We start from the raw sequence: 12,247 nt of genomic DNA, 5'->3' as shown, positions 1-12,247 counted from the left end.
TTTTGGGATTACAATTGACAACAGAAGGAAGGTGTGCACACACCTAATGATAATATTTTTGGGGAAAATTGATGCTGGAAAGCACCTACTGTGGAAATACAGTGTATATGGACGTTTTGAAACAAACTCATACTGTTAATGTTTACTACACTTTCATTAGATTATGTGTAAATACTCGGATCACAGGACGAGGAATGTGTGTTCTTTAAGCATAACTGTCTGAACCTGTGCTGGATAATCTGTCTTAAATGAAAGGAACGCTTAGCGTTCTACCTGGGGGTAATAATATCAGGGGCTGGCTGTCCCGCCTCCATTATGAGCCTATAAATATAGATAACAGGCACTGAAAGCGTGCCGTCTCAGAAGGCGTGTGTCTGTGCGTTTGTCTGCGGGGCATCGTTGATGGCCGGTGGGGTCTGGGTTGCTGACAGAGGGGTGGTAAATGCCATTCTCTGGGTCAGCCAAAGAAACTGTTAGTCTGTTATGATGCACAGCAACCTGGTTTACGGCAGTAGTACGTCATCAGTGAGTGACAGCACTCTGACCAGCCTTGGCTCGGCTGAAAATCTGCTCTCTGGTGTCCACGAGCCATTCACGAGCACACCACTTTATCTCAATTTCAACTCTGTGTATGGACCCAGGTGAGATCCACACACTGGACTCTGGGGACAAGCTGAAGATGATACGTGGACTTCTGTATGATTTGATGTTTGGTTTGACCGCAGTTGTGTTTTGAGTGTGATGATCTTTGTTTTTTTTTTTTAGACTTGAGATGCTACAACAAATTGCAAACAGAGTCCAGCGAGACTGCATAACAGGAGAGGACAAATTAGCCCTAGCGAGGACGGCTCTGCAGTCGGTAGGATATGTTCAGCATTTAAAAATATAAAAATAAATTTACTTAAGAAGCAAACCCGCATAGGATATTACGTTTTTTATGTTTTGTTTGGGGTTTAAAACGGTTTCTTAGCTTTGGAAAATATATATATTTTTTTTAAGATTTTCTAAAACGTTCTTTGAAAGTTTATAAAAAAGAAAATGAAAATTTTGTTTTGCTGTTCAAAGCATACACAGATGTTTTATTATTACACCATTGTTAAAATCTCATGTAGGATGCCAAGCGGCTGGAATCAGGGATTCAGTTTCAGAATGAAGCCGAGATTGCCGGTTATCTGCTGGAGTGTGAGAATCTGTTAAGACAGCAAGTGGTGGATATTCAACTGCTAGTGGACAGCAAATTCTACCTGGCTGATCAACTTGTTCAAAGGTAATCCAATTTAAATAAAAGAAACTTGCAGTAGATCATAACTCATATTTATAACTTAAATAAGTTTATTGCATTTATACTAAAATGCTAAAATTTTCATATGGAAATTTGCCAACTGTAGACTGTTTAAAGTCCCCTTGTGGTCAACAATTTTATCCCTTAATACTAATTATACTAATATTTAAAGTTTTGTTTCTGTGAAAACATTTCACCTGCCTTATAATAGCTTGAAGGTAACTCTACAACTCTGCTTCATTAAGTATACGCAGACACATTATATGCAATGTGATGATGATGCAAATTAGCACCCACTCCACTCAACCACGACGGGGGGGTGGTGGTGGTATGTATACGTGTCTTCTGCATTAGTATTGCGTGCAATCACATTTATAAAGCGTCCGTCTGAGTGGCCCAAGCGTCCGTTCCGGCCCCATACGTTAGCGCATACTCCCAGAATGTCCGATGGCCAGTCCTCGCCTGGATGACACAGTGCATTTTTTTCTTGTAACCATACCTTGTCTTTGTTCCTCAGGGTGTCAAAAGTCAGAGATGAACTGTTGGCTTTAAGGACGGAGTGTTCCTGTGTGTATAATAAAGGACGCACACTGACCTCAGAACAGACCAAGATGATGATCTCCGGCATCACGCAGAGCCTGAACTCTGGCTATTCACAAAACTTCAGCGCTGGACTTTCTCCCGCCCTGACTTCAGCGCTCACACATGGAGGCCTGGTCACGATGGGCAGTGGCCACAGCCCTGCACTGACCCCGGCACTGACCCCTGCACTGACCCCAGGCATGCAGCCCACCTCGGTTCAAGCTTTCCTCAACGGTAGAGGTGGAGGAGGAATGGAGCCTGCCGTCTTTCAGCAGTTCAAACACATGCAGATCCGCAAGCCCATGCTCAAGTCATCCTTCATGGATCCAAACCTGACAGAGGATGAAGTCAATATGAAGTTTGTGCAGGATCTGCTTAACTGGGTGGAGGAAATGCACGTGAGTCTCTTCAATCATCATTTTTGTCATCACACCTGTAAGATGTACTTTTCTCCATCTTTCTCCATTTCTTGCAGTGGAAATATTTAAATGTTTAACTATATATATTAAATATGATCGTAAAATGAGAGAATTTATTAAACATTTTTATTTTCGTTATCAGATGGCAAATAGTTAAGTGTACATTATTTAAACAGTTTTGAGAGGTTTACGCTTTAAAGAATTTACAACAAGAAAACTGCTGTTATACATAGACTTTTACTGGAAGACAAGATTGCTTTAAAAATCTGGTAGTGTAAAGTGAGAAAATTTCGATTCTGTTTTAAAAGGTTTTTGTTTTGGTGTATTAAAGGTTCAGCTGGATCAGGCGGAGTGGGGATCCGATCTGCCAAGTGTTGAATCAAATTTAGAAAACTATAAAGACATGTACAAAGCCATCGAAGAGTTCCAGATGAGCATTAAAGAAGCCAAAATGAGTGAGGTAATACATTGCATATTTTGATATAATAAAAAAAAGAAATTGCCGTCATCATTTACTCGTTTTGATCCAAAGAATGTACAGTAAGCGTTTGGCACCTATGTACATTTTTTACACTGCTATAGAATACAGTATATAGAATACTCACAATTTGCTTATAAAGTGAGTGCAGGTTAATTTTGCTTTGGGATATTTCTGTGAATCATAATTATGTAAAATGACAAAAAATATTATACTGGGCAGAACTGGACAGAAGCAGAATATATTCTGCAGATATCTGAGAAGACGAACACTAGAGGATTTACATATCTGAACTTACATTTTAAAGCTGTGACATAAAGTCTGTATAGTAACTTTATCTGTTACTATGGTAACTGGGATCACCGCCAATTAGATCGACTTTGGTTGTTTTTCTACTCAGACATTTAGTTTAGTAGATATTAAGCCGTCATAAAGGCTCTGGAAAGCTCTATAAAAGGCCAAAAGTATAATAAAAAAAGCATGAAAACAGAAGAAGTGAATTTTCCATCCGTCAAAACTGAATGTATCTTCTTTACCCTTGTTCTATTCTCACAGATTCAGATGACTGGGCAGTTGAAACACAGTTACTCAGAGAAGTTGAACAAGTTAGAGAGCCAGTACTCCAGACTGCAGGTACAGTAACTGTAGATAGACTTTAGACTTCCCATTTTCTACCGCTTCTCTACAGAAGAGCTTTGTGTCTCAGTGTCTTCATGTGTTTTCAGAAATCCTCCATCGAGAGGCAGAGACACCTCGACAGCTTGTATGACTTTGTATCACGTGCCACTCAGGAGCTGATCTGGCTCAATGAGAAAGAGGAAGAAGAAGTGGCTTTCGACTGGAGCGAGCGGAACAGTAACATCTCACGAAAGAGGGATTACCATTCAGTAAGTTCCAGCCACATAGTTTTACCAACCCAGTATCACGCCGAAGAGTGTTACAGACGCGCTTGCCCACTTAAAAATGCGTGTCAGTGTGATGCTTAGCCTCCCCTTGGCTTGATCACCGGGTTGGATTTAAAGTATATGCTGCCCATATTTGATGTGTTCACTATTTTGTTTAAATTCTTATAGATTTATTTCAATGAATCAGTCAAGTTTCAGAAGTGAATCCTTTAAAAATATAAAATGATTATCTTGTATGAAAATAAAGTGGTAATTATCCTGGTCATTATTTAGCTTTTTATTCAAATAGTACCCTTTTTTTTATGGTATGATAGTTTATTTAATGCCATTCATACAGGGGTAGGTAAACGCATTCATATGTTGATTTCTACATATTTGAATATCTTAAATCAAAGTATACTTGAATTACAAAGACGATAATGGTACCCAGATAACATTTTCATATCTCTATATAATAATGTCACTCCTCTTTAACTCATATAAAGGCCTTGGCCGCTTAAAATATGAAATGGCCCTTTGTCCTTTCACCCATCTTCCATTGAGCACTCACTTACTTAAATTGTTCTCTTATTATTTATGTTCTTTACAAATAGTACACAAATTGATAATAATTTTATCAATAAGTTTCGGATGTGGGGGGCACGGTGGCTTAGTGGTTAGCACATTCGCCTCACACCTCCAGGGTTGGGGGTTCGATTCCCGCTTCCGACTTGTGTGTGTGGAGTTTGCATGTTCTCCCCGTGCCTCGGGGTTTCCTCCGGGTACTCCGGTTTCCTCCCCTGGTCCAAAGACATGCATGGTAGGTTGATTGGCATCTCTGGAAAAATTGTCCGTAGGGTGTGAGTGCGTGAGTGAATGAGTGAGTGTGTGTGCCCTGCGATGGGTTGGCACTCCATCCAGGGTGTATCCTGCCTTGATGCCCGATGACTCCTGAGATAGGCGCAGGCTCCCTGTGACCCGAGGTAGTTCGGATAAGCGGTAGAAAATGGAATGGAAATTTTTTTTTCGGATGTTTTGGAAACACATTTTTTAAACATCTGTACTAAACATAAAATTTTTAGCCCTTCATCACTTAGTTTTAGCTGGTAATTTGATGAATAATATTTGGTTAATATCGTGTTACTTGGAGGTTTACTGAACACAGTTTTTTATTGAATAAAATGTGTTAATTATTCATCAGTGATGACACTAAATGTACATGAGCTTAATAAAGACAAAGCTTTAAAGTGGTATGAGGGAACACGTTTTTGACAGAAGTCAACACGTCCTCTCCTGTTGAACCTGTCAAGACAGCCTTTAAATGTGTCAGCGCTGTAGACATCAATCATGATGAGGATTTGATGTTAACTAGTAAAGTCTTATATAACCTCGACTTGTCTCTGCATGTCACAGTCAAGTCTTGTGCCAAGACATGAATTCCTAATATTGTCTCTGTTTTTCTGCAGGATCTCATGAGAGAACTGGATGATAAGGAAGAGGTGATAAGGTCAGTCCAGGAGAAAGCAGAAAACCTGCTTTTGGATAATCATCCTGCCAGGCTGACTATCGAGGTACAGTACGGGCTCCTCCTTTTGAGTTAACCTGAGAACATATGTGTTTGAAATAATGAAAAAAAACAATGATAACATTTCTTTTGATCTCTCTACTATCCTCAGGCATATAGAGCGGCCATGCAGACTCAATGGAGCTGGATACTGCAGCTTTGTCACTGTGTGGAGCAACATCTGAAAGACAACGCTGTTTACTTTGATGTCAGTCACGTTTACACTACACACATCCTTCCGTGAAACATTATAATGACTGTTTATATCAAACCCATTCTGTTATTCTTTAGTTTTTCAACGATGCCAAAGAGTCTCTGGATTACCTTAAGAGTCTCCAAGATGCCATTCAAAGGAAGTATGGATGTGACAGAACCAGCAGTTTACATCGGCTGGAGGATCTGATTCAAGAGTCTATGGTTAGTTAAGGTCACTTCCACATTGTGATTGAGGACCAGATTCTTTAAAGACAAATACTGAAACAGATTTTGAGAATGTTTGGTTTCCTTTCTGTCGGTCTCTCGACCTTGTGTCGAACCGACAGATGGGGTTCGCCCTTGAGAGCCTATCGCTTCGACTGGTTTTGAATCAGGCCAATGAAATTGGCGAAAGGAAATTTGCATGACGGACTCCGCCTCCAGATATCCGGGTATAAAGGGGAGACGGCGTGCATCATTCATTCACCTTTTGTTCTTCGGAGCCTTCGCTAATGAATCCTTCGTGGAATCCTGATCTTCGATCCAAGATAACTACTGGACTTACGACGTGGTGCAGCGGACTGTCCCTTCCTGCAGCAACTTCACCTGGGCGTCTTGGTGGTTCCAGAGGTGTTGAATACATTTACAAAATAGCAAATTTCTCCAGCATGGCATGTCCCGCTGTTCTAGTGGGTGCGGCACCCTCATCGAGGAGGGGGACGGACACGATGTCTGCCTTAAGTGTCTGGGCGTCCAGCACGCTGAGGCAGCATTCGTGGACACATCTTGTCCGCACTGCGGGCAGATGGTCATTCAGACACTGCGGTCACGGATGGCTGTCTTCTTCCGAGAACCAGCCACCACCTCGTTAGCTTCCCGTGCAGTGACGACAATGGCCAAGGCCTGGAATTCCATGAGCGCCAATCCGTCAGGCAAGTGCTGGCGGACCGCTCACCCCGTCACGCTCATTTGAACGTTCCCGAGAATGGAGCTCCCAGCCATCCGGATCCTCAGTCACGTATCCGGAAACGGTGCGTGATGATGATGAGATGTCTACTGCAGCATCGGAGGGCGATCTGCTGGCATCCGATCACGACGAATCCTTGCAGCTCCCTCCCAAGGGAGGACGAGCATAGGAGGAAGCGGACATCGAGATGTCCTCTCCCCCAACGCTCACGGTTGGATACATGGTACCTGGGGTCTGAGCGTTACTACAAGCCCCGGTTCCGTTTTTTCCCGAGGTGCATGATGAATTGAGTAAGACCTGGAATGTTCCTTTCTCGGCTCGTTCAAACCGGTTTGAGCGTCCTCTCTTCCCTCGATGGTGGGGCAGCTAGAGGCTAAGTTGACATGTCCCAGGTGCATGTGCAGTCGCGGAGCACCTGTGCCCGCAGACAGAGGCCACCTGGAGAGGTCGACCTAGACCCCCATCCCGGGCATGTAGGACTTCGGCATCTCTGGTGTCGAGGGCTTATAATGCTGCAGGTCAGGCTGCCTCCTCTCTCCACGCCATGGCCATCCTGCAGGTCCATCAGGCCAAGGCGTTGAAATAACTCCATGAGGGTAAGACTGACCCAGGGTTAATGCAGGAACTCCGCACCGCCACTGACCTCACCTTACGGGCGACTAAGGTGACCGCGCGGGACCAGGGTCGGATGATGTCCACACTCGTGGTCCAGGAGAGACATCTCTGCCTCAACCCTACGCAGATGCGGGATGCTGAGAAAGTTTGCTTTCTCGATGCCCCTATAGTGCAGGGTGGGCTGTTTGGTGACACTGTCGAGGACTTCTCCAAGCAGTTCTCGACGATGCAGACGGAGGCGATAAGCCAAATCCCACCCTGCCGTGACTCGGCCGCCAACAGGCCTTTGAGATCCCCTGCGGTGTCTGCTCCCCAGCAGCCCCGGTCCTCTGTTACGTCAGCTCCGGCGCCCCCCCACCAGGCGGACCACCGGAAGACGACGTCAAAGAGGAAACCTCCACCCCGTCAGCAGCCGTCGCGGAAGCACAAGCGGTCCTGACGGGAAGACACCAGGGAGATTACCACCTTCGTGCCGACCTCAGCCATGACATCGCTGGCCGGTCGACCAGGGACGGTTCCTGCCCCGTCTCAACAACAGCTAGGTCCCTCCGGGGGCCTAGCGCCAACATTCTCCCAAAAAGAGTTTCCAATCTCCCTGTATGTTTCTTGCAGCCGCTCTCACCCTCCTTGTGATGGTGTTCGGCAAACCGACGTTGCGTCAAGGCTAAACGCAATGTTGAGTATACTCAGCAGTCCTCACCACCCTCGAATTGACGGTGTGTTGAGCTGCTTTGCCAGGCAGGAACAGCAGAGCCGATCTACTCCCCGGGGGACTCCCCACGGCGAGGGATCCCCACTGGGATTTTCCAACATGGAAAATATTGTTTTAAGCCCAATTTGATCATAGGAAACGTTGAAAATTGTTTTTTAATATTTTGTTCAGTTGGGATTATAGCAGGCGATTGTAGAAATATCAGTATTCCAATTCACGTCTTGTTTAAATTACGTAATAACTGTACAGGGCCGTATTCAAAGATGGCCGCCGAGTGGCACAACTTCCCTAAATGGACTTATATTATTAAAGTTTTCATTTGAACTTTATTATATTTTAAATTCGCTTTGATTGTTTGATTCATAGTTTTTATGTTAATTTTGGTTAAAGTTTTAGCTATTTTTAGCATAAATGTTATTTTTATTTTAGTTTTTGTTTATTTTATCATTTTAAAGCTTAAATTACTTTTATTTAGTTTCATTTTCATACAACATATCAATTTTTCGATGCAATGAATAGAAAGGTTTTCAAAATTATTATTTTAGCAAACAAAATAACCTTTGTATACTACCAGAACCAGTTACTAAAAGAACCAGATTGAGAAATTCATATATAATGTTGATTTTTTTGTCTATACAGGATGAGAAAGAACAGCTCTTGAAATACAGCAGCACTGTGGGTGGATTAGTGGGACGAGCAAAGTCTGTTGTTCAACTCAAAGCCCGAAACCCTGAGAATCCCATCAGGAGCTCCATACCTGTGAAAGCCATCTGCGATTACCGTCAGATCGAGGTACATTCACTGTGACACATGCTTCATCCATGCAGCAGTTTCCATGAGGCTTATTTTTATTAATTCATCTCTATCATCAGATCACCATCGGCAAAGAAGACGAATGTATCCTCGTGAGCAATTCTCACCGAGCCAAGTGGAAAGTTATCAATCCCTCTGGAAATGAGGCCATGGTACCTTCAGTCTGCTTCAATGTGCCACCGCCTAATAAAGAGGCTGTAGAAATGGCAAGCAGGTGAGATTAAGGCCTTCTGTATTAAAATTCGGCAAAAACAATGATCCTTCTAGAGATGCAGAATTGGCAGAATTCATATTGATCTCTTTCCCAGCCAACGATCTACGCAGATGTATGAAATGGATTGTTTTTCATGATTGTTTTTGTCTCACACCATCAGGATTGAGCAGTTGTATCAGAATGTTCTGGCATTGTGGCATCACTCTCACATTAACATGAAGAGCGTGGTATCTTGGCACTATCTGATGACTGACATCCGTGCCATCCGCAAAAGCACCGTCGCCTCGGTATGAACCTTTCAGCACATATTTTTACAACCCCAAATCAAAACTAACTGTAAATTGTTCACATCTCTCTCTCTAGATCAAGACCCTGCTGCCGGGTGACCACCAGCAGGTTTTGAGCAGTCTGCAGTCTCACTTTGAGGACTTTCTGAAGGACAGCGATGAATCCGAGGTCTTTACAGTGGCTGACTGCACACAGCTGGAGAAGGAGGTGATGGCGTGTAGGGAGTATTATGAGGAGCTGCTCACATCTGCTGAGAGAGGCACGTCACTGTCCACCACATATAGTAATTTAGGACAAACACAGTTGGTTATTTCCAATATGATTTCGAAATTTTCAAGCTGCATTGACCATTAGAAATGAGACTTCGGCATTTTATAAAGGATTTTTATAAAATGTGTTATTTTAAACTACTTTATACTTATTATTTACAGTGATAAAATGGAAGTCTTGTGAGCCAGTATTAAATGTAATGAAGGTTTTCGCTGTACAGCAAATTGACCTTGTCTGCGGAGTGAAATGTTCTGCTTTTGAATGTTTTGCCCTCTGCTGGTCAACAGAAGAACACGAGGAGTCTGTTTACAACATGTTCATATCTGAGGTGCGCAACTTCCGCATGCGGGTGGAGGCTCACGAGGAACAGCTGATTCGGAAAATCCGCACCCCACTGGACAGAGATGACCTGCAGGAGTGCATGCTGCAAATCACTGAACAAGAGGTTTGTGAACCAAAGTATACCCCCCTCAGCGGTTAGCAGTTAAGTTTGCAATTACTTGACTTTTCGAAATCTGACCGCAGATGTTCCTTTTAAATATTTTTGCAATTGGATTCCACTAAATAGCTTTTATTTCCTTTTTAACCAGTGTGCTATTTGCTGGGGGGATTTCCCCCTATGTTTTTTATTCGTGCCTATGTTTTAATATTTTAAGCCCTGGTGGATGGGGGAAAAACAAGCCCCCTATCACCACCATGACTTCGTATTTAATAAATAGATCATATACAATACCTAATACGTGAATGAAACTATGATCAAATCGTAAATAGTATCTAGGTCACATGATGATTCTAGTTCCAGTGTCTAAAATTCAAACACGGCATAGTGTCATCAAGTGCCAATTGCTGAAGTTTTCAAACTTGACTAGAAACAGTTATCGTGATGATGAGGGGAGCGGATCCTCACAGTATTGCTGTCAAACGTGATTAATGTTTTTGCAGAAAACTAGAGCACAACGTATCTTTTAAAGCCATGAAAACATTCATGTCATGTTAACAATTTAAAAATGCTTGAACAGTTTGTTTGGATGAAACGTGCTCTGATATAAGTTGAAATGTGCACTTTATAGCAAACATTTACTTGGATGTCATCAACGTTATCAAAACGTAGAAAATAATAATAAAGGCTACTTATTCTCAAATGTGTGAACATTTTTGCAGAACATCTGATGTTTCCCGGCAGAATTATCATTGAATATATAAATGAATACATGTGGTAACTGAAACATCAGAATGTCTGTGTCTGTTGGTTCTGTTTAAATTAGTGTTAAAAATGGAATTCCAAAATAGGTTATTAAAGTTATTATTATTCTTATAAATGCTACTATATGTGGTTTGTAATGTATTTTATTGAAAAGTGTCAACAACAAAAAATTCACAAATCTCATCCTGATTTGAACTGATGTCTGATCTTTTTCCCATAACCAGAAGAAAAAGTTAGATCTGGATAGGTTTAAGGAAGACCTTGAGATCCTGAAAGAGAAGTGTGAGGTTTTCCTCAGACAAGCAGGCGCCTCTCCGTCTATCCCCACACTTTCCTCTGAGCTCAATGTCCTCACCCAGAGCATGAACCAGGTGTACTCCATGTGCTGCATCTACCTAGAGAAGTGAGTGGTTAAAATAACTCTTGATATAAAGAAAAATGGCAAAGAAGCACCGAAATAGACAAACGCTGCAAATAATGGCGTTTACTCTTTTAGGCTAAAGACAGTGAGTTTGGTGGTAAAACACAGTCAGAGCGCAGAAGCTCTGGTCAAACTTTATGAAGCTAAGTTGTGTGAGGAGGATTCAATCAATGCCGACATCAAATCCATTTATGGTGCCATGAGCACGCTCAAGGTAACAAAAATGTTGCTTTGATGATCATTTTGTCACATCACAGTTTTTGTGTTATTAAATGCATTCATATATTATTGACTACGATAAACATTATTTATTTTTAGCAATGGAGGTCTGAAATCGATGAGAGACGTGAAGTATTTCATGACCTGGAGGATGAGCTTCAAAAGGCTCGAGTGATCACCGAACGCATGTTCAAGACTCACAACGAGCGAGACTTTGATTTGGATTGGCACAAGGAGAAGGCCGACCAGCTGAAAGAGAGATGGCAAAACATTCATGCGCAAATCGAAAACAGGTAGCTCAGCCGTCATGTTAGACACCAGCTTGATGTGGTCTTGTTCATTAACTGATCGATGAGTTTGTTTTCCATTATGTTAAGGCTCAGAGACCTGGAAGGCATCAGTAAGTCTCTCAAGTACTATAAAGACACATACAACAGCCTGGATGAGTGGATCAAAGAAATGGAGACCAAACAGCTCAAGGCCCAAGAGAATCAACCTGAGGACAGCAAAGCTCTGGCTGAGTTCCTTAACCAACAGAAAGTATGAAAAACTCAGTTGTATTTACATCTCATGTTATTGTTTTGCTTTAAATTGCTTTTATTTTCAGGTTCTAGTGGCAGATATTGAACAGAAACAGAGCAAAATTGAAGAGTGTCAGAAGTATTCTGAACAGTATGCAATTGGAGTGAAAGTAAGCACTGTGGAATTACTATCTGTTTACCACGTTATCATTTCAGTGCTTTTAAGAAACAGATTATATGTTATGTTAGGAGTTATGTAAAGGTTTTTCATGTTTGTGTCTCTTCTTTAAGGACTGTGAATTACAGTTGATGACCTACAGAGCCATGGTTGAATCTCAGCATAAGTCTCCTGTAAAGAGGATGAAGAGACAGAGTTCCTCTGATGTCATTCAGCAAGAGGTTAAGAGAGGAAACGTTCACAGATATTGAACCATTTAAACAGGTCAAATTAAACAATTCTTTTGACCATGTTTGAACTTTCTTTATCTCCATCCTCAGTTTATGGACCTTCGTACACGTTACACTGCCCTGGTTACTCTCATGACACAGTATGTGAAGTTTGCAGGTGAAACCCTGAAGAGGGCAGAGGAGGATGAGGT

At 42.2% G+C, this 12,247-nt stretch overlaps 1 protein-coding gene across 4 annotated transcripts in view; it reads left to right on the top strand.

Moving 5' to 3' along the window:
• Positions 1 to 12,247, top strand: part of dst (dystonin) — a 171,242-nt gene that overhangs the window by 70,934 nt on the left and 88,061 nt on the right. For all 4 annotated transcript variants that reach the window (XM_056760083.1, XM_056760086.1, XM_056760084.1 and 1 more), the window contains exons 15-35: positions 766 to 859; positions 1,113 to 1,267; positions 1,800 to 2,262; positions 2,615 to 2,743; positions 3,317 to 3,394; positions 3,487 to 3,648; positions 5,112 to 5,216; positions 5,322 to 5,417; positions 5,501 to 5,626; positions 8,338 to 8,490; positions 8,571 to 8,725; positions 8,886 to 9,012; positions 9,089 to 9,272; positions 9,571 to 9,728; positions 10,712 to 10,890; positions 10,984 to 11,122; positions 11,227 to 11,420; positions 11,505 to 11,667; positions 11,735 to 11,818; positions 11,940 to 12,047; positions 12,147 to 12,245. In XM_056760083.1, the coding sequence (XP_056616061.1) occupies positions 766 to 859; positions 1,113 to 1,267; positions 1,800 to 2,262; positions 2,615 to 2,743; positions 3,317 to 3,394; positions 3,487 to 3,648; positions 5,112 to 5,216; positions 5,322 to 5,417; positions 5,501 to 5,626; positions 8,338 to 8,490; positions 8,571 to 8,725; positions 8,886 to 9,012; positions 9,089 to 9,272; positions 9,571 to 9,728; positions 10,712 to 10,890; positions 10,984 to 11,122; positions 11,227 to 11,420; positions 11,505 to 11,667; positions 11,735 to 11,818; positions 11,940 to 12,047; positions 12,147 to 12,245 (3,151 nt within the window). The remainder of the gene's footprint in view (positions 1 to 765; positions 860 to 1,112; positions 1,268 to 1,799; positions 2,263 to 2,614; positions 2,744 to 3,316; positions 3,395 to 3,486; positions 3,649 to 5,111; positions 5,217 to 5,321; positions 5,418 to 5,500; positions 5,627 to 8,337; positions 8,491 to 8,570; positions 8,726 to 8,885; positions 9,013 to 9,088; positions 9,273 to 9,570; positions 9,729 to 10,711; positions 10,891 to 10,983; positions 11,123 to 11,226; positions 11,421 to 11,504; positions 11,668 to 11,734; positions 11,819 to 11,939; positions 12,048 to 12,146; positions 12,246 to 12,247) is intronic.

The sequence above is a fragment of the Triplophysa dalaica genome, chromosome 11 (genome assembly GCF_015846415.1).
Source record: "Triplophysa dalaica isolate WHDGS20190420 chromosome 11, ASM1584641v1, whole genome shotgun sequence".
NCBI classification, from domain to species: Eukaryota; Metazoa; Chordata; class Actinopteri; order Cypriniformes; family Nemacheilidae; genus Triplophysa; species Triplophysa dalaica.
This window is presented reverse-complemented; position numbering and strand designations above follow the sequence as displayed.